The 24,847-nt window shown below is 41.0% G+C and overlaps 1 protein-coding gene across 3 annotated transcripts in view; it reads left to right on the top strand.

Annotated features, from left to right (window-relative positions):
• The window catches only part of LOC139155575 (ubiquitin carboxyl-terminal hydrolase 22-A), a 67,173-nt gene that overhangs the window by 39,218 nt on the left and 3,108 nt on the right, over window positions 1-24,847 (top strand). For all 3 annotated transcript variants that reach the window (XM_070730766.1, XM_070730767.1, XM_070730765.1), the window contains 8 exons: window positions 5,681-5,850; window positions 8,310-8,457; window positions 12,136-12,241; window positions 14,139-14,297; window positions 17,125-17,251; window positions 21,352-21,443; window positions 22,713-22,775; window positions 23,705-23,854. In XM_070730766.1, coding sequence (XP_070586867.1) covers window positions 5,681-5,850; window positions 8,310-8,457; window positions 12,136-12,241; window positions 14,139-14,297; window positions 17,125-17,251; window positions 21,352-21,443; window positions 22,713-22,775; window positions 23,705-23,854 — 1,015 coding nt within the window. The remainder of the gene's footprint in view (window positions 1-5,680; window positions 5,851-8,309; window positions 8,458-12,135; window positions 12,242-14,138; window positions 14,298-17,124; window positions 17,252-21,351; window positions 21,444-22,712; window positions 22,776-23,704; window positions 23,855-24,847) is intronic.

Consider the following 24,847-nt stretch of genomic DNA (forward strand, 5'->3'; position numbering starts at 1 on the left):
CCCATCCCTCCGGAGGCTCTCTGGCAGGCAAAAATGCCCTCCCAGGGCCTCTCTGCGAGCCAAAAATCAGCTGGACGGCACACGTACACGTTGGAGCTAAGCTATTTATTTATTATTTATTTAATTTCACTTCTATGCCACCCAATCCCGAAGGACTCAGAGTGGCTCACAACAATATAAAATTACAATGACAATGACAACAATAAAAAGAAGTCAAAGAAGAAACGAGCAATTACTAAAATCCTAATTAAAATTTAAAAAAACGATTCAACAACACATACTAACCATACATACCAAATGAGGGCAACAGCTCATGTGCCAGCAGATATGGCTCCGCGTGACACCTCTGGCACCCATGCCGTAGGTTCGCCATCCCTGCCCTACACCATTTCTGACAGATGGCAGTCCAATCTCTTCTTGAAAGCCCCACAGCTTCCAAAGGCAACTTCTGTTCCATCTGTTGATTGCTCTCGCTGTCAGAAAATGTCTCCTTATTTCCAGGTTGAATCTCTCCTTGATCAGTTTCAGTCCACTATTCCTTGTCTGGCCTTCAGGGGCTTTGGAGAGAATAGCTTGACCCCCTCCTCCTCTCCCTGGCAGCCCCTCAAATATTAGAAAACTGGTATCATATAGTGTTCGGAAACTTCAGATCGTGCAGAATGCAGCTGTGAGAGCAATCATGGGCTTCCCAAGGTATGTCCATGCCACATCAACACTCCGCAGTCTGCATTGGTTGCCGATCAATTTCCGGTCACAATTCAAAGTGTTGGTTATGACCTATAAAGCCCTTCATAGCATCGGACCAGAATACCTCTGGGACCGCCTTCTGCCGCACGAATCCCAGCGACCGGTTAGGTCCCACAGAGTTGGCCTTCTCCGGGTCCCGTCGACTAAACAATGTCGTTTGGCGGGACCCAGGGGAAGAGCCTTCTCTGTGGTGGCCACGGCCCTCTGGAACCAGCTCCCCCCGGAGAGTAAAACTGCCCCCACCCTCCTTGCCTTTTGTAAAGTTCTTAAGACCCATCTCTGCCGTCAGTCATGGGGGAACTGACACATCTCCCCCGGACCTATACAGTTTATACATGGTATGTTTGTGTGTATGTTTGTTTTTTAATAATGGGGTTTTTAGCGTTTTTTAAATTATTAGATTTGTTCTTACATTGTTCTTGTTATTGTTGTGAGCCGCCCCAAGTCTGCGGAGAGGGGCAGCATACAAATCTAATAAATAAATAAATCATATCACTCCTGGTCCCTCTCTTCACTTATACTAATAGAAGTTACATGATGCCAGATTTGGGGCCTTTATAATATTTGGAGTGAGATTATGGGATCCAATTTCACAATCGTCTCTTGGATAGCTGAGGAGGTATGAGTCAGCCTAATGTTGCAGTGTTGCAGCAGAATTTCCTCCTTATGCTTTCACAGTCCGTCTAATCATTGTGTTCAAGGTTTGGATGTTACAGTGTGGCACTCTTGGGTTGATAGTTGAGTCCAGGTTCACGGAAACCCATCTGAATAGCGTTTTCTACATCCCCAAGAATTATAAGCAATGAGTTTTCCCACCGAAGCCTGGAGTTTGCAATTTTTTTTTTGCAGGTGAAGCTTTGTGATGCTACTCCACGTCCAGTCAACGAAGCAGTGGAAGTGATGTGCCGGTGCCTGGAGGCTGTTGGGGCCTGGATGGGTGTCAACAAACTCAAACTCAATCCAGACAAGATGGAGTGGCTGTGGGTTTTGCCTCCCAAGGACAATTCTATCTGTCCATCCATTACCCTGGGGGGGGGGGAATTATTGACCCCCTCAGAGAGGGTCCGCAACCTGGGCGTCCTCGATCCACAGCTCACATTAGAGAAACATCTTTCAGCTGTGGAGAGGAGGGCGTTTGCCCAGGTTCGCCTGGTGCACCAGTTGCGGCCCTATCTGGAATCCGGAGTCACTGCTCACAGTCACTCATGCCCTCATCACCTCGAGGCTCGACTACTGTAACGCTCTCTACATGGGGCTACCTTTGAAAAGTGTTCGGAAACTTCAGATCGTGCAGAATGCAGCTGCGAGAGCAATCACAGGCTTTCCCAAATAGACCCATGTTACAGCAACACTTCGCAGTCTGCATTGGTTGCCGATCAGTTTCCGATCACAATTCAAAGTGTTGGTTATGACCTATAAAGCCCTTCATGGCACCGGACCAGATTATCTCAGGGACCGCCTTCTGCCGCACGAATCCCAGCAACCAGTTAGGTCCCACAGAGTGGATCTTCTCCGGGTCCTGTCAACCAAACAATGTCGCTTGGCGGGACCCAGGGGAAGAGCCTTCTCTGTGGCGGCCCTGGCCCTCTGGATCCAACTCCCCCCAGAGATTAGAATTGCCCCCACCCTCCTTGCCTTTCGTAAGCTGCTTAAAACCCACCTCTGCCACCAGGCATGGGGGAACTAAGATACACTTTCCCCCTAGGCCTTCACAATTTTATGTATGGTATGTCTGTATGTATGATTGGTTTTTATATAATGGGTTTTTTAACTGTTTTTAGTATTGGATTTTGTTATATATTGTTTTACTGCTGTTGTTGGCCGCCCCTCTGCGGAGAGGGGCGGCATACAAATCCGATAGATAGATAGATAGATAGATAGATAGATAGATAGATAGATAGATAGATAGATAGATAGATAGATAGATAGATAGATAAAAAACAATTCTTCTATTCTGGCTTGCAACAATGATCCTATGTTAAGGTGGCTGTCAGCCTCAGCTTCCTTCCTATAGCATGACAGTAATTGCTGGCCAACTTCACCTCTTGAAGTTTTCATCTCTGCCACTAGCATTGCCAGGAAGCCCTCATCCACAAACCTTCCAAGATTGGAGAACGTCAATAATGTAACCCCACCCCTGTGTTCCTAAGAAATGCCATGTCTGACAGCAGTTTCTCTTCAAATGATCCATCAATGGTCCTTAATCAGTCACTCAACTTTTCTCCTGGTAAACCATTTGGTTATTGTCACACATTGTCCACTTTGTTCTTGAACCTACAAACTCCAGCTGGCTGGTTCATCATCTTTGATATTTTTGGTCTAGGGATGCATAGTATTCACATGCTCTTACCATCATCCCAAACCTGTATTTGGTGGTGAATTTTGATTGGAAGTACTCCTCTGCCAATCAAAAATTCAGTCATAGCATGTAACATAATTCCCACCCATTGAAGTGAAAGAAGAGATGCTAAAAAACATACCAGAGCTTTGGAGATATCAGTACTGCCATCTGTTGGCCATTTACAGAACTGGATGGATTATTTTTCTTTCAAATCTCTTGCGTTTAATTTGTAATGTATATTTCACTTCTTTGTTTTTAGATTTTTTTACATACTTGCAATCAAGAAACAACGCTAAAAATGCAGCTGGCCTTCTCTATTATCTTACTTTTTCTTCTTCTCTATCTCCTCTCTATTTCTTAAATCGAAAATCATTTGACGTAGTCTTTCATTAACCTTTATATTAAACCTTGTCTTAATCCTATTGTCTTTTGTTGTTTCTTCTGCCATTTCCCATCATTAGAGAGACTCATAACTTAAATCAGTGATACTAAAACTATAGCAGTTATGCTTCAGTTGTGGTTACAGCAGCCTCATTGGTGGCAAGGATATTTGTTTCTTTGTGGGCACTTGTCTACCATACACACTGCAGTCCAAACATAGGACACTGAATGGTGATCATAGGTTGAGGACTACCTGTGCTATTAAAAGAAAGAAATAAACTTTCACTCTTTATTCAAATCTATTTTCCAGATTTACAGTCAGTAAGCACAGTGTATTAAGTGATGCACTAGCGTCTTGTCTTGCGTAACATATTTTGAATTGTTTCTTTTTGGGGAATTTGGGGTGTTTTAATAGAGATAGCATTACTTTTTGCTTATAACACACAGTTTCTATATTTCTGCCTCGGTACAATTAACGTGCAAATCCACAACATGCCATGTCTGGTACTGCACACTTTCTAAATATGACAGATTCCATTCATGAGCTAAAAATGCATTCTCAATATTTACGCCGCAAATTGTAATAAAAATTAACTGCTTAGATAAAAGTTAAGCAAAGCAATTTCTTGCTGAAAATAAGAGGTAGTTTGCTGGGCTGATAAGATGATAGCGTTGCATTAATGCCAGTGATTTTAGGACGGCTTCTGTATCAATAGTTAATAGGTTGTCCAGTATAGTGATTCACTGTACTTAGTCTGCAGTATCCTAGCAACAGAAACACATACCTGCTTGGGAAAGGAAGATGAAAGGCTGTTCAGAAATATTTCTGCATATGCAAGGCCATTTAATATTATGAGTCATCTCAAAATTTTAGTTATATTGCTTTGGAGAGGTAAGAATTTGCCAATCTTCAGGCTGGTCATCTACATCCATTATTATTATTATTATTATTATTATTATTATTAATAATTAGATTTGTATGCTGCCCCTCTCCGTAGACTCGGGGCGGCTCACAACAATAACAAGAACAATGTAAGAACAAATCTAATAATTTAAAAACACTAAAAAACCCATTATTAAAAGCAAACACACACACACACACAAACATTCCATGTATAAATTGTATAAGCCCGGGGGAGATGTGTCAGTTCCCCCATGCCTGACGGCAGAGATGGGTCTTAAGAACTTTACGAAAGGCAAGGAGGGTGGGGGCAGTTCTAATCTCCGGGGGGAGCTGGTTCCAGAGGGTCGGGGCTGCCACAGAGAAGGCTCTTCTCCTGGGTCCCGCCAAACGTCATTGTTTAGTCGACGGGACCCGGAGAAGGCCAACTCCGTGGGACCTAACCGGTCGCTGGGATTCTGATTAGTGTTCCATGTTTAAGGAGAGGAATTTCAGATGTAATAAAGTCCAAATATTTTGTTACCTTCCTGATTTAAGCTGAAGTCTCTTTACTTTCATTCTCAGAACAAACATGAATTTATATTATGCTCCTCCGGTCAATGCTTTAAAATTGTCCTTCCCCAACCTTGATGCTTTCCAGCATTGATGGTGTTGGTAACGATCTTGGATGAAAATATATATGAAAATGAATATGCTGAAAGCTCTCTTCAGTTTTGTTGATGTTCTGAGATTTTCATTCTTTTCTGTATTACTTAACAGGAAAAAACTAAGATCCAAATGATGGCTTATAATTGCTGTAGCTTCTTACCAAGAGGTGGTTATTGTGATGGGAATTGTGGTTGATCAGTGGCTAGAGACCAAGTATTGCAGTCCATGGGACACGCTTTAATCTTTCTGGTGTGCAAATAAGGACCACCAAGCTTAATTTTTGCAGAATTTTTAGAGGATCAAGTCTTCTGTACCTCATAGTGATAAAGATTTAAGAAGCTCTAGTTTTAAACATGCTCCAGTGAGCCCTAGGTGCTTTTGCTCTGCAATGAAAGTAAATTCATTCCGCATTTTGTGTGTGTGTGGGGGGGGGGGAGGAAATCACAATACCTAATCACGTTGCCATATGTATTCAAGCCATTTGGTTATTATAACATTTAAAAGCTAAAGTGGAAGGAGATGAACAAAATACAAAAGAAATAATAATTATTATGATTCGAAATTGGTTTCGCTGTGATTGAAAGTTTGAACTGAGCTGACTTCCAGTTGTGTGAAACTGAACCACAGTTCGCTTCTCCTCTTTTTGTTTCCTTTTTATGCAGGTCTGCGGGGGCTAATTAATCTTGGGAACACATGTTTTATGAACTGTATTGTCCAAGCACTTACTCACACTCCACTGCTGCGAGATTTCTTCCTCTCCGACAGACACAAATGTGAAATGCAAAGCCCCAGCTCATGTCTGGTCTGTGAAATGTCTACGCTTTTTCAGGAGGTACGTTGCCCCCTTTTCGCCATTGTTGAGAATGTCACACTTTCATCTTTGCGATGGGTAAGAGGCAACCAGGCAGATCGCTCCCCTTAATATTTTAGGGTTCGTTCATTTCCTCTTCCACACGCTCCCATTTGCAAAGTGCCACGTTCTCATTGACAAGAGAACGATCACCCCAAAATTGCTCTTTTCGATTTAAAGTAATCATGAATGTAACTTCGGGTTGATAGGTTGGCTTGAAAACCTTCTGATCGATTATGTAGCACAGCATTGTGGCCCATTAAATATGTTAAAGGGTTAAGTAGGGTTCAGGAGGGAAGTGTTTTGAATAGGAAAGTGAACACAAGAACAAGGGGACACAATCTGAAGTTTGTTGGGGGAAAGATCAAAGGCAACATGAGAAAATATTATTTGACTGAAAGAGTAGTAGATCCTTGGAACAAACTTCCAGCAGACGTGGTTGGTAAATTCACAGTAACCGAATTTAAACATGCCTGGGAGAAACATAGATCCATTGTAAGATAAAATACAGGAAATAGTACAAGGGCAGACTAGATGGACCATGAGGTCTTTTTCTGCCGTCAGTCTTCTATGTTTCTATGTTTCTATCGGCTGCCAGCACAACTAGCAGCAGTGTCAGTCAAGGCTGGGCCAGAACACACAGGTCAGTGTTAACTCTTAACAACCACATAGATAGGTTTTCTGCATGACAGTTCTTCCCTAATAGGATTTTACACTGTTGCATTCATTGTCACAGTGATTTTGAGTCCTTTATCCTCTTGTTCACTTTTCTTTCACCTCTTCCACCATCAGCACCTTCCCCAAGGAGTTAGGTCTTCATATAATGTGTGTGCCTTCGTGCTGCCATGTCTTCTGAATTGAATTCAAAGCATTTCCTAGCCCAACATGCATACAGACCTGTTCTAAAGCCCTTCGAAACTGTGGATTACTTGAAATGCTAAGGTGCTACAGCTGCACAGACAGCCTACCTTAATACTCCGTCCCTGCAGGTCTGTTGGTTAAAAAGCTGCCTGTTCAACATAAGAGGTAGTTTGAGGAAGTTCCTTTAATTTCCCCCCCCCTTCATTAATGAAACACTAAGGAATACATATCAAGAGGCCCCGTGAAGTAATTATGGAAAGTACCACTGGGTAGAGTAATTGGATAATTCCAGAACTAATTGTAAGAAGGGAGAAGTTTTATTGCTGCGGTTCTCTGAATTATAGTGTCACAACTGCTGTATCAGCAGATTTCATTTATGCTCAAGCTCTGGTCTCTGTGCCATTCCTGTTGGCATCCTAGAATTGTTTATTGATCCTTTGGAATATAAAAGGCATTTGTGCATCGTTGCGTTGCTGCAGTGTGTTTTCAAGCCAACAAAACCCTAGCATAGCAAGGAGAAGAATTTTCCTCCCAGCTGTGTGATAAAATCTGGAAGGAAGCTCCTTACACTAAATTCTGGATAATATATTGGTGTGATACACATATAAAGAGTTTGGATTCGATTTCTAGTAATACGCATATCAGAGAGCCAGTTTGGTCTAGTGGTTAAACCACCAAGCTAGAAACCAGGAGATTGTGAATTCTAGTCCTCACTCAGATTTGAAAGCCGCCTGGGTGATGTTGGCCCAATCACCAGGTGACAGTGAGTTCTAATCCCACCTTAGTCATGAAAGGCAGCTGGGTAACTTCAGACCAATACTTCACTCTCAGTCCAACCCACTTAACATAGTTGTTGTTGTGGGGAAACCAGGAAGAGGAAGGTATATTCAAAGTGTTGGTAATGACCTTTAAAGCCCTACACGGCATTGGGCCAGAATACATCCGGAACCGCCTTCTACTGCACGAATCCCAGCGGCCGATAAGGCCCCACAGAGTTGGCCTTCTCCGGGTCCCGTCGACCAAGCAATGTCGTTTGGCAGGCCCCAGGGGAAGAGCCTTCTCTGTGGTGGCCACGGCCCTCTGGAATCAACTTCCCCCAGAGATTAGAACGGCCACCACCCTCCTTGTCTTTCGCAAACTACTCAAGACCCACCTTTGTCACCAGGCATGGGGGAGTTAGGATATTCCTTCCCCTAGGCCATTACAAGTTATGTATGGTATGTTTGTGTGTATGTTTCGTTTTTATAATAAGGGTTTTTAGTTGTTTTATTAAATTGGATTGTTACATGTTGTTTTTTATCATTGTTGTTAGCCGCCCCGAGTCTGCGGAGAGGGGCGGCATGCACATCCAATAAATAATAATAATAATAATAATAATAATAATAATAATAATAATAATAATAATAATGATATTTAAGTTAGTTATAAGAATAACAAAACCAGGATTAAAAAAAAAAGGGGGAATAATTCTCATGTTTCCACGAAGAGTATTTGCTGCTTTGGAGAAAGAAAGAAAGAAAAAACCCTGCTGAACTTTTTGTTTCCTTTCCCTTCCTCCCCTCTGACCCTCCCGGGTGCAGTTCTACTCTGGGCACCGATCTCCTCACATTCCATATAGGTTATTGCACCTGGTATGGACACACGCACGGCATTTAGCAGGGTACGAGCAGCAGGACGCCCATGAATTCCTTATTGCTGCCTTGGATGTGCTACATCGACACTGCAAAGGTGAGGCTGGTTCCTCTTGTTAATGCTCCCTGAGGCGTTTCTGCAGGTACATGAGAAAGGAGGAGTTCGTCTAAATACAGGCAGTTCTTGACTTACAACAGTTCATTTAGTGACCGTTCCATGTTACCTCATCACTGAGAAAAGTGACATATGATCCTTTTTCACACTAATGACTGTTGCAGCACCCCACCTAATCATGTGATCAGAATTCAGCGAGTTGGCCACTGACTCACATTTATGACGCTTGCAGTGTCCCAGGGTCACGTGATCCCCCTTTGCAACCTTCTGATAAGCAACGAACGAACTCCCTCCGGACATAGATACGGCCCCCTCCCTCCTGGTCTTTCGTAAAACTCTTAAGACCTATCTCTGCCAGCGGGCACTGGGGCCGCGAGTGATGAGATTGTCTCCGGCCAATACTATGTATGATTGAATAGGATGAATGTGTATGACTGTATATGGGGTTTTTAATACATTTTAGTAATTTGTATAATTACTTTATAGTCATTTAGATTTCTGTACATATTGTTGCATTTGTCATTGTTGTATGCTGCCCTGAGAAAGGCGGCATAGAAATCTAATTAATTCATTAATAAAGTCAATGGACAAGCCCGGTTCACTTAACAATTGTGTTGTTAAACAGTTTGTAAAATGGCGCAAAACTCGCTGAACAACTGTCTTGCCTAGCAATACAAATTTTAGGTTCCATTGTGATTGTGTGTTGAGGACGGCTTTTGTAATTCCCAGGTAAACCTCTTCGAATTTCCTAAATGTGAACAAGTTTACCGTGGCATAAACTCCTCTGGCCTAGTATTATCCCTCCCAGATGCAACTGCCCAATTCCTGGGAATTCCTTTTATGCGTAGTCTTCTTCTTCTTCTTTTTCTTCCTGTTGCTGCTGTGTTGCATATTGACAGGTGCAAGGAGGTGGTAATTTCATTTTGCCAGATGTCACGGGAAGCCCCGTGAGTTTGTCATGGCTCCCTGTGTTGCTGTGAACAAGCTCACAGAACAGTCTTTAGAGACCCTGCCCCTCCTCATTGAGCCTAATTGACTTGGGTAATTGAAGAGGGAGCAGCCTTACTCTCCTGTGGGTGCAAATGATGGTCTATTAAGACTATCCAGCAGGGAAGTTACCTGCAACCCAATGATAATGCAAAGAAGCCATTTTGCTAGCTTTTGTGAGCAGATGATAAAAATAAAAGAAACGCCTTTTACAGGCAAGGGTTAAACCTTTGTCCTTTAAAAAAAAAATGATTCTTTGTTTTCTTTTCAAGGTATGTATCTTTCTCCAAAAATGACACAGTAGTGTAACTTTTCATGACTTCATAAAGAAACAGGAAATACTGTGGATTTTTTGTCAGTAGCTATTTAATAATGTAACTTTTACTTGGCTAGAAAGTTTAAATCCCAATTGTTAGACAGTTGCTCTAAATAAGGTGGTGCCATATTTAATCACAAAACACCAAGTCAGACTCATTCCATGTTGATATTGGCAAGATTTTACGTTACTTCATTCATCTCCCTGGGATTTGTTGGTGGCTAAGAAAATTCCCATGAAGTACAGAATAAATAATTTTTGATGTTCACTAAAATTAGAAACATAGAAACATAGAAGTCTGACGGCAGAAAAAGACCTCATGGTCCATCTAGTCTGCCCTTATACTATTTTCTGTATTTTATCTTAGGATGGATATATGTTTATCCCAGGCATGTTTAAATTCAGTTACTGTGGATTTATCTACCACGTCTGCTGGAAGTTTGTTCCAAGGATCTACTACTCTTTCAGTAAAATAATATTTTCTCATGTTGCTTTTGATCTTTCCCCCAACTAACTTCAGATTGTGTCCCCTTGTTCTTGTGTTCACTTTCCTATTAAAAACACTTCCCTCCTGGACCTTATTTAACCCTTTAATATATTTAAATGTTTCGATCATGTCCCCCCTTTTCCTTCTGTCCTCCAGACTATACAGATTGAGTTCATGAAGTCTTTCCTGATACGTTTTATGCTTAAGACCTTCCACCATTCTTGAAGCCCGTCTTTGGACCCGTTCAATTTTGTCAATATCTTTTTGTAGGTGAGGTCTCCAGAACTGAACACAGTATTCCAAATGTGGTCTCACCAGCATTCTATATAGTGGGATCATAATCTCCCTCTTCCTGCTTGTTATACCTCTAGCTATGCAGCCAAGCATCCTACTTGCTTTCCCTACCGCCTGACTGCACTGTTCACCCATTTTGAGACTGTCAGAAATCACTACCCCTAAATCCTTTTCTTTTGAAGTATTTGCCAACACTGAACTGCCAATACAATACTCAGATTTGTATTGTGAAATAAATTATGAAATGCTCAACATTTGCGAATGTTGCCTTTCTTACCTTACTTGACTGGTGATTTTGCTAGATGGTGTGAATAATGACATGTGCAATTTTCTTAACAGCAAGAATCATTTTTACTTACATGTATTACTCAACCCCTCGAAGTGCAGTTAAATCATCATTGCCACTTACTGCCATAGCAGGGCCACCTCTTCTGGAAGGTGTCCTTGGGGCACAGAAAAACCAGCCAATTTCCCACTTAATAATAATATATTACTACTATCTCTATGACAGAGTTTCTCATATCTAATTTTGGATCAAGTTCTCTACTTTCTTGGTTTGGTCAACCGAGCACAACTCGAAGCAATAAAATAGAAGTAACCTTTTTTTCATAGCTGTCATTCCTGATGTACTTCTTTACTCTTGGAACATTAGATATACCACAAAAAAGTAGATCTTGGGTCGACTTCATGAACTCAATCTGGATAGTCTGGTGGACAGAAGGGAAAGGGGGGACATGACCGAAACACTTAAATATGTTAAAGGGTTAAATAAGTTTCAGGAGAGAAGTGTTTTTTAATAGGAAAGTGAACACAAAAACAAGGTTAGTTGGGGGAAAGATCAAAAGCAACGTGAGAGAATATTATTTGAAAGAGAAGTAGATGATTGGAGCAAACTTCCAGCAGACATGGTTGGTAAATCCACATTAACTGAATTTAAACATCTGGGATAAGCATAGATCCATCCTAAGATAAAATACAGGAAATAGTATAAGGGCAGACTAGATGGACCAGGAGATCTTTTTCTGCTGTCAATCTTCTATGTTTCTATATTATGTTTCTACAGGCAGTCCTTGACTTACAAACCGCAATAGGGACCAGAATTTCCATTGCTAAACAAGGCAGTTGTTAAATGAGCCCCATCCAATTTTATGACCTTCCTTACCAGTTTTAAGTGAAATACTACAGTTGTTAAGTTAGTAGCACAGATATTAAGTGAATCTGACCTTCCCCCTTGTCTTTGCTTGTCAGAGAGTCACAAAAGCTGACCAGATGACCCTATCTATCTATCTATCTATCTATCTATCTATCTATCTATCTATCTATCTATCTATCTATCTATCTATCTATCTATCTATCTGATTAATATGCTGCCCCTCTCCACATGCTGACTCTGTAAGCTGCTTAAGAGAGCTATAAAGGAATATTGTTTTTGTAACTTTGAACGGTCACTAAACGAATGATTGTAAATCAATGATTACCCTTATGTCTAGTATATAAAGAGCGTAGTTTTCTGCACAGCTGCAGGCAAATATTCAGAAGACTTGAAAACAAAGTCTGCTTATTTCCTTTTTTTCAGGTGACGATAATGGGAAGAAAGCCAGCAATCCCAACCACTGTAACTGTATCATAGACCAAATCTTCACAGGTGGACTACAGTCTGATGTCACTTGTCAAGTCTGCCAGTGAGTATGAGCAAGTCTTTTAAAAACAGAATCAAATGGCGATATCTTCTTGAAATATATATATAGAGAGGGAGGGAGGGAGGGAGAGCGAATGCCTAGGAGGGAAGTTTCAGTAAGAACCCAAATGAAATAAAGAAAAGAGTTCAATTGTGTAATAACTAACCTACTGCTCTTAAACCTGCTGGCATTAAGACAACCTTTTTTTTCCTGGTGATGCCATGATGGCAGTCCTTTTCAGCCATATGTAAATAAACATCACCAGGAGTTTAAAAATCAGCCTTGGCTTGATTATAAAGCAAGTGGGCAGCCAATGCTTTTTTTTTTTTTTTAAAGGAGACCTGAGCTGCTGGAACTTAAAATAATTTTGCAATGTTACGTTTTATGGACTTTTCATTAACTCCTCTTGCTGGTTTATATTTCAAGGGTTAAAATTTTGTCCGTTCCCTAACATTCAGATCTTGTTCTATAATCTGAAGGTCTCCATTAAATAAATTTTAAATGTTCTTTGTTGGAAATCTGTTTTGCGAGCCCCCCCTAGAGGTGAAGTGCCAATTTTTCTTCCACTTCTCCACATTCATTTTGGACGTGGAAGGGTTGCCAGAATGTTTTTCCTCTCGGCGTTTATCCTTGTGAACCTACTTTTATGTAAAGTAGTACCACACCATTTTCTGGATCTCTTGATTTGCACGGATTCCTCCTTATTCTTTTTGTCCTCTCAATTTTAATAGGTAAAATGATTGTTCCTGATATTACTTTTATTATTATTATTATTATTATTATTATTATTATTTATTAGATTTGTATGCCGCCCCTCTCCGTAGACTCGGGGCGGCATACAAATATAATATTTGTAATACAGGGTTGACCTATGGGATCCCTGGTTCTCTCTGAACTTGGTGATTTTCTTGCAGATGTTTCTTGACCCAACTAAGTAACTTCATCAATGCTAGAAGGAAGTGGGTGAGGAGCAAAAGAGGAGGAAGACTGTGGGATCCTTGGTTTTGGTTGTTTTCTTGCAGACATTCATCAGTGCTGAAATGGAGTAGGCTTTCATCATCATTGCATGGATGATGCTATCTATTTGGGTAATGAAACGTCTGCAAGAAAACAACTTAACTCAGAACACTAAGGACCTCATTGTTGTCCAGGTCCAGGAGGGAAGTGTTTTGAATAAAAAAGTGAACACAAGAACAAGGGGACACAATCTGAAGTTAGTTGGGGGAAAGATCAAAAGCAACATGAGAAAATATTATTTTACTGAAAGAGTAGTAGATCCTTGGAACAAACTTCCAGCAGACGTGGTTGATAAATCCACAGTAACTGAATTTAAACATGCCTGGGATAAACATATATCCATCCTAAGATAAAATACAGAAAATAGTATAAGGGCAGACTAGATGGACCAGGAGGTCTTTTTCTGCTGTCAGTCTTCTACGTTTCTATGTTTCTATGTTGTCATCCTCCTCCATCTTTCTTCACTCTGCAAACCCACTACCTTCTAGCGCTGAGGTTGTTACCTAGTTGGGTAATGAATCGTCCGCAGGCAAACCCTTAAACTCAGAGAGTACTAGGGACCCCACAATCACTTCTGTCCAAAGTATCGCTTTTAATAAGAGCCATCTCTGCCGTCAGGCATGGGGGAACTGACACATCTCCCCTGGGCCTATACAGTTTATTCATGGTATGTTTGTGTGTATGTTTGCTTTTAATAATGGGGTTTTTAGTGTTTTTTAAATTATTAGATTTGTTCTTACATTGTTCTTGTTATTGTTGTGAGCCGTCCCGAGTCTACGGAGAGGGGCAGCATACAAATCTAATAAATAATAATAAATAAATAAATAATAATAATAATCATCCCATGGCTGAACTCCTTTTTTTCCCCTCCTCCTCCTACTAGCGGTGTGTCCACAACGATAGACCCCTTCTGGGACATCAGCCTGGACTTGCCCGGTTCCTCCACCCCATTTTGGCCTCTGAGTCCAGGCAGCGACGGCAGCGTGGTGAACGGAGAGAGCCATGTGTCAGGAACCACCACCCTCACAGACTGCTTGCGAAGGTACAGACTGGCAGACTGACTTTAGAAAGGAGCAATCTTACCTTCCCTCCTCCTGTCTGCAGATGAGCAATTGGCAGGCAGATGGCCCAGGAGCAAAAAAAAAACCATCACCACGGCTGCAATTATTTCTGCTGAATCATCGTGCAAGCAACTCAAAGAGTTATAGGAAAAAGAGGCCAGGACAAAAAAATAAGCATGTAGCATAAACTTGATAGAAGCTGGTAGGTAACCAAGACAAAACAAAAACTCCTCAGTTTAGCTTTCCCCATGGTAAATTTCAGCACTGTGTATCCTTGATTATGTTAGACAGTAGACAGCGTTGCTTCCTATGTTGCAAAGCGAGGCAAGCTCAGGGTAAATATAAACACCTTTGATCTTTCATCTTACAGGCTTTTAAAATAAAACGACGTTGAACTATGGCCTACATAGGCGGTATCTCTGTAGATCATAGGTGCAGGTTCGCAATCCTTGTTTTCCTTAATTCTGGATAGTCTGCCTCTTACCTATCCCTCCCTAGCTCAGTGAACAGAAGTGGCGAGTCTTAGAAGTAAGGAAGAAAAATCCAGCATAAAAGAGAAATTGCTAAGCGAAGTAGCCAGCCAAAATGGTAAAGCAGGAAACCTCCATTGTGTCATCAGTTTTTGAACCCTGTTGGTTGGCCTTATGAAGAAAAAATTCTACTAGTTTTTAACAGAATGTTCTGCTAAAATATGACGTGGAATGCATCTTAGTACTGAATTCAAGAAAGATCAAGAGATGAGCAATGTTTAGTAGTTTATCCTTCTTTGAAAACACAATAAGTAGACTTTATTTCTATTCCACCTGATGCAACTGTCACTACACAAAAGATCTGAGAAGTTACAGAATTATCACACAACCACTTCTTCTGGAAAATTGAAAAAAAAAATGCTGGAGACTTTGTTCAATAGTATACAGAAATCCATACGAAGAACACTGCACAGACTTTCTTGTCTCCAAATAGATAACAGACCACAGAGTGGCCTCTCTGAATTTACACTCAATTTCCTTGCAAGAATGGGCAATGTTTTCAAGTTCCTGTCTGGGCTTTCCTCTATGTAGTTATCCATAGTCTCAGTTGAATATTGAAAATATTTCCTCAGTATTTAACTGTTTACCTGTTCACTGTTTCATTGTTTACCACTTGTTTACCTGCTTTCAGGTCAGTTAAATGGAGATATTCAGGGGGACGTCTTTCTTTATTCACTAATTCACCGCACTGTAATTAGGACTTGAGACTAAATTGTTTAGGATTATAGATTGGTTCCTCCCCCTAAGATTCTTCCATTTTCTTGGAATCTGACAAGCACCTTCAGAACAATGATAACCAGATCCATTCAGCTATCTCTATTATAGTAATTAATATCACAGTAACAGCCCTACTGGATCAAACCTCCATCTAATCCCATAACTGTCCACTGGTACATATTTTGGTGGTCACCCTAAACAAAATATGGAGTTCATCTTTAAACCTTCTCCTTTATCATGGAAATACTGTACAGTAATGATGCCAATACAGCTATGCTTTTATCTTATTGATTCATACTATATAGGATTTATTTGTTAATATATTGTCTTGGTTTCTAAGTAATTCTGCTGCATTCATCAAGCAGGAAATTTCAGAAGAGGTTAATCTCACATTCAAAGTTAGTTTTGGCCCTTCAGAGATTTTAGGAGGCAATTTTTTTTCACATCAAAAGTGGATGATGGCTAATCTGAAGCTGTTAAAGATTGGAAGAGAAAGTATTCAAATGTGAACACCTTGAAACTTCTGGATTTCAGCTGTCTTTGACTGTAACCACTAAGTCAGCAGCCGCAGTTGCTAAAAGATATAATTCATTTAGAAGTTCTATACCCTTTCTGTAGCGTCTTGAAGATCAGCTCTGTGTGGTGTGTATCTCTCAAACGGCTAGTTTGGTATAGCTGTTCCAGGCAAAGAATTCATTGTATGTAGAAGGAACGATCATCTTGACGGATGGATGGATGGACATTCATTTGTGTGAAAGAAGGTTCAGTACAAAATTCAGATTTACTGTTTCAGTAAGAGAGGTCTTGACCCAAGCATTGTCTCAACAATTGCAAGATTTCCATATTTCTTTTTTAATCAGTTGATCGCTTTGATTCTGGAAGGTAAGATGGCAATTATAAAAACATGCTTTTAGATTTCTTCCAAGATAATTTCCAGATTTGGGGAACTATGTTGTATTTTGGCAATGTGAAAAAATGTTTAATCTGTCCTCACAAACGCCTCAATTATGTATGTTTAAGCACATGCAAAACATTGGCCTATTCACCTAATCAAAGCTTTAAATCCCCCCTCCCCCCTGAGGTGATCTCTTCATTTCAGCCATTTTGTGATAGATTGGCCACTGAGCCAAATTTATTTCTATTGTCATATTTTTCAGGTAAGCTTGGTTTTAAGAATATAAACAAACATTATGGGAAATGTCTTAAGGAACATTTTAACACCACTTTTCCGCAAAATAAGGCATCCCCTGATAATAAGCTCAATTGGGCTTTTGAGTGCATGGCAATAAGGCCAAGCGCTTATTTCAGGGTTAAAAAAAAATAGAAGACAGGTCTTATTTTGGGGAAACATGGGTAGGTTATGTATAAGTTATGGTTTTTTAATGTTTTTTTAAATCTGGAAATCAGCCAAGGATTTGAAATGAATAAAAACTCTGATGAAGCTAGTATTTTAAATGTAAAACGTGTAGAAGATTGTATGTAAAAGATACTAAATGGAAATTTAAAGTGAAATAGTTACTTGTGCTGGTTATCCATTCTGTTTTAAACATATTTTTTTCAGGTTTACAAGGCCAGAACATCTAGGAAGCAGTGCCAAAATCAAATGTAGTGGTTGCCACAGCTACCAAGAATCTACCAAACAGCTCACTATGAAGAAGCTACCCATTGTGGCTTGTTTTCATCTCAAAGTGAGTTGCTAAATGATGATTCCTGAAAGCAAATCTTCCTCCATGGAATTGGTTGGCTTTCTTTATTTTGTGGATTTTATCTTAAATCTCATGAGTGGACTGAATCTCAGTTTTGAACCGAGTGTGCACACTTAAGAATTGGGAATACCTTGTGACTGTTGGATAATGTATTTCTAGATTGATTAGTTATCCAGAGTTTAACATTTCAGTTTCTGTCCCAAAGGTGCATTTTCTAAAAGGCAACTGGACTTCCTTGATTTTTTTCTTTGAAAATATTGTGCTTCCAATCCAAGAAGCTTCTTCAGTTCTAAAGAAATTTCTTGGATGAGAAGCAAAATGTTTTCAAAGAAAAACAAGGAAGTCTAATTTCCTTTTGGGAAAAGGGCCTTTGGTTCAATCATGACTTGGAAGATTGAGAATTTCCGTAGACATTGCAGATCCAACTCTCTGCTGTTATAAGATCCATAAAGCCACATGTTGCAACTTAAAACTTTTAGCCTGGATTCCATAAACTGTCCAGAAGAATTGAATTAGAGAATACTAGAGTAGTTCAGAGGAAGTGGGTTCTTTCACAGTGGTCTTTGCTATTAAATTATTTGTCCTCCAGTTGTATACCTGGTGCAACAAGCTAGCTGACCCATGTAATTTGATATTAATGAGGATATCTGTTCATTTGAGGCATACTTTCAAATACCTGCCATTATATGTTTCCAACTATAACTACAATAGAGCTTCAACAGGCATTTAAATGGTTTTGTCAGGATTTTTGCCAGTGGTTGCTGGAGATTAATATTTTATGAAACTTGCAGAATTGAGATGCTAATGAAGGAGAATATTTGTAGCTCAGGGTTGACATGAAAGGTCCTTGGTGTGCTCTCTTGGCACTCTTGACAAATCAGTCATCAATAGACACACGGACACTAACAAGGTCAGTAGACTATGTAAAAGGGACTATAAAAAAAAAAAAAAGAACAAAAAGGCCCCAGCATCTCTCCACCAGAAATGAGCACCCAGATCAGGATAGATTAACTCCAAGGCTAACATCAGACCATCCAAAATATATCCAAAAGTCTAGATTTCATAAAAGTGAACGCAGAGAAGGGTATTTTGGAAACGGGCAGAATTTGTATTGAATGTCAAAGGATGATCCCTTGCCATGAATCACCCTGTCATCCCGTCTGTTCAGAATTAAGATTTTAATATTTAATGCCTCAAAACAGCGTTCAAATGCCAGCGAACTAATATTGCTAAATTCCGGCAGCTGAAGTAATGGATAGGGGGCTGTACGTTATTTATAGCCGAACTGTTATCAGAGTCATGATGAAGAGCTGTGTCTTCTGACAATGTTAATAATGTAATATGGCAAACAAAAAAAAATGTGAAAGGCTATCTCGTCTGTGTAATTTCTTTTCTCGTGCTCGGAAAATAGCCTGCTCTGTTGCTAGGGAATTGTTCTGCTTCTGAAATTGGAGTACAATTACCTAGGAAGGTAAATAGGACAGGAGGTTGGTTTTTTTTTTAGAAATTTGGAGAAACGCTGCCTTTCGGAAGAAGAGTTCATTAATCTTTCTGCCCCCCTGTTCATATCTGCTTATAGCATTTTATTCGGATGATGATGAAAATACGGAGCTTATCACATTTCCCATTGTTTCTGAAATTAATCTTTTTCAGCCACTTGTGTCTTGGCAGCGTGAGAGATCTAGAATATTATTTGTGTTGCTTTGTAAATCAGCATATCTCAGTGCTAGGTTTGTACAAAGAAGATTTCAGGCTGAATCTACGTCTAAAAATCCTAGAATACCCCAAGAATTATAAATTGTTTTTAAAACCTTTTTCTCCCTTTCTGATCTCTCCTTTATTCTAAAAAGAAGAAACAACAGGCAACCATACAAATTGTATAAAAGACACTCACTTCTGACACACTGCTGTATTCATGTACAAGTAGTCCTTGACTTTCAACCATTCATTTAGTGACCATTCGAAGTTACAATGGCACTGAAAAACATGGCTTAGGACCATTTTTCACTCTGGGTCCTGTTGGCCTTTGCACCATCTCCGTGTTCACGTGATCTAAATTTGGTCAGTTTGGAAACTTGACTCGTATTTATGATGGTTGCAGTGTCTCGGGGTCACACGATCACCTATTTCAACCTTCTAACAAGCAATGTCAATGGGGGAAGCCAGATTCACTTAATGACTGTGTTGCTAACTTAATGACTGCAGCAATTCACTTAACAACTGTGGCAAGAAAGGTCATAATATGGGGCACAGCTCACTTAACAACAGTCTTGCTTAGCAATTGAGCAGTTTGGGCTCAATTATGGTTGTACCTTAAGGACCATCCGTAGTTACTTTTCTACACCCAAGCTAACTAACTTTCAGCATCTAACAAAATGAAATTCAATGGTGAAAAAAGTAAGGTTCTATGTTTAGACAAGAAAACCAAAATGCATAGGTACAGCATATGTGGTACCTTGCTCAAAAGTAGTAACTGTGAGAAGGACCTTGGAGTCCTAGTGGACAACCATTTAAATAGGAGCCAGCCGTGTGCAGCAGCTGCCAAAAAAGCCAACATGGTTCTAGGCCGCATAAACAGAGACAGAATCAAGATCACGTGAAGTGTTAATACCACTTTATAAGGCCTTGGTAAGGCCACACTTGTAATACTGCGTTCAGTTTTGGTCACCACGAGGCAACAAAGGTGTGGAGACTCTAGAAAGAGTGCAGAGAAGAGCAACAAAGACAGTTAGGGGACTGGAGGCTAAAACATGAAGAACTGTCGCAGGAACTGGGTATATCTAGTTTAAGGAAAAGAAGGACTAGGGGAGACATGATAGCAGTCTTCCAATATCTCAGGGGCGGCCACAAAGAAGAAGAAGTCAAGCTATTCTCCAAAGCACCTGAGGGTAGAACAAAAAGCAATAGGTGGAAACTAATAAAGGAGAGGACCAACCTACAGATTTCCTCACAGTTAGAACAATGAATCCGTGGAACAACTTGTCTCCAGAAGTTGTAGATGCTCCAACCCTGGAAATTTTTAAGAAGATGTTGGACCCAGCTTCGCCTTGTGCACCAGTTGCGACCCTACTTGGACCAGGAGTCACTGTTCACAGTCACTCACGCCCTCATCACCTCGAAACTCGACTACTGTAATGCTCTCTACATGGGGCTACTTTTGAAAAGTGTTCGGAAACTTCAGATCGTGCAGAATGCAGCTGCGAGAGCAATCATGGGCTTCCCCAAATATGCCCATGTTACACCAACACTCCGCAGTCTGCATTGGTTTCCGGTCAGTTTTCGGTCATAATTCAAAGTGTTGGTTATGACCTATAAAGCCCTTCATGGCATCGGACCAGATTATCTCAGGGACCGCCTTCTGCTGCACGAATCCCAGCGACCAGTTAGGTCCCACAGAGTGGGTCTTCTCTGGGTCCCGTCAACTAAAGAATGTCGCTTGGCGGGACCCAGGGGAAGAGCCTTCTCTGTGGCGGCCCCGGCCCTCTTGAACCAACTCCCCCCCCAGAGATTAGAATTGCCCCTACCCTCCTCGCCTTTCGCAAACTCCTTAAAACCCACCTTTGTCATCAGGCGTGGGGGAATTGAGATATCTCCCCCGGGCCTATACAATTTATGTATGGTATGCTTGTGTGTATGTCTGTTTAATAATGGGGTTTTAATATTTTATATTGTAAATTATTAGATTTGTTATAAACTGTTTTTATTGTGTTGTTAGCCGCCCCGAGTCTATGGAGATGGGCGGGATACAAATCTAAGAAAGAAAGAAAGAAAGAAAGAAAGAAAGAAAGAAAGAAAGAAAGAAAGAAAGAAAGAAAGAAAGAAAGGAGAGGACCAACCTACAAGTTGACTCTGAGGAACAACTTGCCTCTAGAAGTTGTGAATGCTCCAACCCTGGAAATTTTTAAGAAGATGTTGGATAACCATCTGTCTGAAGTGGTGTAGGGTTTCCTGTCTAAGCAGGGGGTTGGACTAGAAGATCTCCAAGGTCCCTTCCAACTCTTGTTATTCTATTCTAATTGATGAGAAGCTGTTACATTAAGGAAGTTAAAAATCTGATGATCTACCCTTTTTTTTTAATCCAGCGGTTTGAACACTCGGCCAAACTGAGACGGAAGATCACTACGTATGTCTCCTTTCCACTAGAGCTGGACATGACGCCTTTCATGGCTTCTAGGTATGTACTGGAAATATCTTCTGGCGAGAAAGCCTCCACGTCTTAGCCAGCATTTAAAGGGAATTGTTTAGTCCAACTTGTAGGTGGCGACTATAATTGGATGTTCTTTTCAGTGGTTCCGCTGGCATGGATGTCACAATTGAAATTAAGCAGGAGTATCTTTAGTGAAAAGAGAGGGATTCCACCTCCCTCCCTCTAAGATGCATAAGAGCCGCGGTGGCACAGTGGTGAGAGTGCAGTATTGCAGGCTAATTCACTGCTCGCTGCCAGGAGTTCGATCCTGACCGGCTCCAGGTTGGCTCAGCCTTCCATCCTTCTGAGGTCGGTAAAACGAGGATCTAGATGGTTGTGGGACAATATGCTGACCGCTTAGAGAGGGCTGTAAAGCACTGTGAAGCGGTATACAATTCTAAGTGCCATTGCTATCATAGTCCCTTTAATTGTTTTGTATATATACTTGCTTTTTATTTAACTAATCAACTTCCTTTGATTTGATTGCTACGCCAAGAAGAAAAATGACAATTTTATTGCCTGACTGATCACTGATATAAAACAAGTATAAAAGTTACACGCTCACATTTTAAAACTTTTGGCTATGATAATAAAGGCAGGAATTTCTCCCCCCTTAAACGGTCAGTCAAAGGTTCTCCAGCATTCTCCTCCCAGCATGACCTTTGTCCCAGGAAATGCTGAGATTTGAAATCGACCTTTCAAGAAGGTGTCCAGGTTGGAAAAATTGCCATTGGGGTGAGGTGGGGGGTAGAGGACCTTTGAAGATACGTTTAGGGAGCAGTAAATTTATCTTTCTCCTCTTCGGAGAAAGATTATTTCTCAAAAAGTTCCAAGTAGCACTGCATATAGAGCAGAGGTGTCAAACTCACGGATGCATCACATGCTGACCCCGCCCAGTTTAGCAAGGGGGGGGGGGATTCCCGATATGTCATGTGACATAGTGAGTTTGACACCCGTGATATAGAGCATTCTGAATTCACCTTGTCAATAGCCTTAAACCCTGAAACTAGTAATTTAAATCTCCGGCTTTGTAGCTTTGGTGTTTTGCTGGCTTTCTCCATGCCAGGGGTAAGTTATGTCAGTGTTGTCTCTTTATTTAAAACACTTGTTTCTCCTCTTCAGGAAATGTCGAGAAAATAAGGAGATCCCTTCCGATTTCAAATGTCTGTTAACTAAAAGGGCGATTTGATAACCCGCTGTCTTTTTAAATGACACTGAACATGGTGTTTTTTGTTTGTTTGTTTGTTTTTATTGTAGTAAAGAGAGCAGAATGAATGGGCAGTACCAGCAACCAGCAGATAGTCTAAACAGTGATAATAAGTAGGTGGCTTTGTCTTCTGTGCTTCTTGGTCTCAGATACATCCCTTAAAACGGCATAAAAAGCTGCCTTGCAGAGTCCAGTAGCCAATTTTTTTTAGCACTTTGTGTTCTAAACTAGCTCTGGGGGGGAATTGCCCAGGAACCAAATGCTGTTTCTTCAAACAGTGACTTTTCCATTCCATTTCTCTCCACCGTTCCCCCTCCCCCTCACCCAGCCTTCCTTCTATCTATTTTTTAAAGACTTACGGCTCCACAAATGTTATCTACTCATTTGTCCCATTGAAGTAAACCCTGGTCTATTAAAGCCCACCCAGGCTCTGTAGAAAGGGTGGCACGCAAAAATGTGCTGTAAATAAAAACTTAACCCACCCGACGTTTTGGCAGCTTGGATTAGCATTGATAGTCAGAGTAATAAAAACACTATCGATGCTTTTCAGAAATACTAGACGACATAGGTAGTCCTCGACTTACATCAGTTCGTTTAGCGACCGTTTGAAGCTACAACGGCACTGAAAAAAGTGACTTGCAACCACTTTCCAAACTTAAAATTTCAGATGTTTGGCAACTGGTTCATATTTGTGACAGTTGCAGTGTCCTGGGGGAGGGTCATATATCCCTTGTGATCTTCTGACAAGAAAAGTCCACGGGGAAGCCAAGGTTCATTTAACTAACTTCTGCAGTGATTCCCTTATAACAACTGCGGTAAGAGAGGTTGCAAAACGGGGCAGAATTCGCTTAACAACTTAGCAGCAGAGGTTTTGGGGCTCAATTGTGGTTGTACGTTGAGGATAGCACGTAGTATGTGGAATGTAGCCGCCTTGGATGGCCCAGCTTACATACAAGTACATACTAGCAAAATGTTGATTATTGAATGGGCTAAAGGTTCTATGTTGGTAAAAAACCAAGCTGTTTTCTGTTCATTCCGACAGGTATTCCTTGTTTGCAGTAGTTAACCATCAAGGAACCCTGGAGAGCGGGCATTATACCAGCTTTATTCGGCAACACAGAGACCAATGGTTCAAATGTGACGATGCCATAATTACCAAGGCTAGCATTAAGGACGTATTAGACAGTGAAGGGTATGTCAAACCCCTCTCTAACACAAAATGCCAAGTTTTGCTTCCTACCATGTCATTGAAATAGAAAAAAGGAACAAAATTAGAGAGAACATGTGAAAATAAAAATTTACCTTGTTCTGGAGCAGGGGTGTCAAACTCGATTTCATTGAGAGCCCCATTAGGGTTATGTTTGACCTGCGAGTGGGGGGGGGGGGGCAGAGGGGAGCATGGCCAGCTCAACACCACTCACGTCAGGGGCACCTGTAGTGGCTCCCGAGCTCCATTTTTGGCTGTGACGGCCTCCTGCAACCCTCTGCCAGAGAAAACGGGCTCGTCAAGCTCTGATTTTGCTGGTAGAGGCACAGTGGGTAGGTCCTTTTCTGTTTCCAGGTGAATTCCCAGACCAGCTCTAAGTACCTGGGCCTTGAGTTTGACACCTCTGATCTGGAGGATTATCTCAAAGCCTGTGATAATGTGTTTTTTTTTAAATGACCTATGTTTTTGGAGTGGCCTCAAAGAAAGGAATGGTACCTTACTCTAAACCAGTGATGGCAAACCTATGGCACAGGTGCCACAGGTGGCACAAGGAGCCATATTTATTTATTTATTTATTGGATTTGTATGCCGTCCCTCTCCGCAGACTCGGGGCGGCTAACAACAATGGTAAAAGACAACATGTAACAATCCAATTTAATAAAACAACTAAAAACCCTAATTATAAAAACCAAACATACACACAAGCATACCATGCATAACTTGTAATGGCCTAGGGGAAGAAATATCTTAACTCCCCCATGCCTGGCGACAAAGGTGGGTCTTGAGTAGTTTGCGAAAGACAAGGAGGGTGGGGGCCGTTCTAATCTCTGGGGGGAGTTGATTCCAGAGGGCTGGGGCCGCCACAGAGAAGGCTCTTCCCCTGGGCCTTGCCAAACAAATATATATATCTGCTGGCACGTGAGCTGCTGCTATAGCTCAGTTCCAGTATGCATTTGTGTGCCGGCGAGGTGATTTTTG

Source organism: Erythrolamprus reginae, unplaced genomic scaffold (genome assembly GCF_031021105.1).
Source record: "Erythrolamprus reginae isolate rEryReg1 unplaced genomic scaffold, rEryReg1.hap1 H_3, whole genome shotgun sequence".
Taxonomy (NCBI): domain Eukaryota; kingdom Metazoa; phylum Chordata; class Lepidosauria; order Squamata; family Dipsadidae; genus Erythrolamprus; species Erythrolamprus reginae.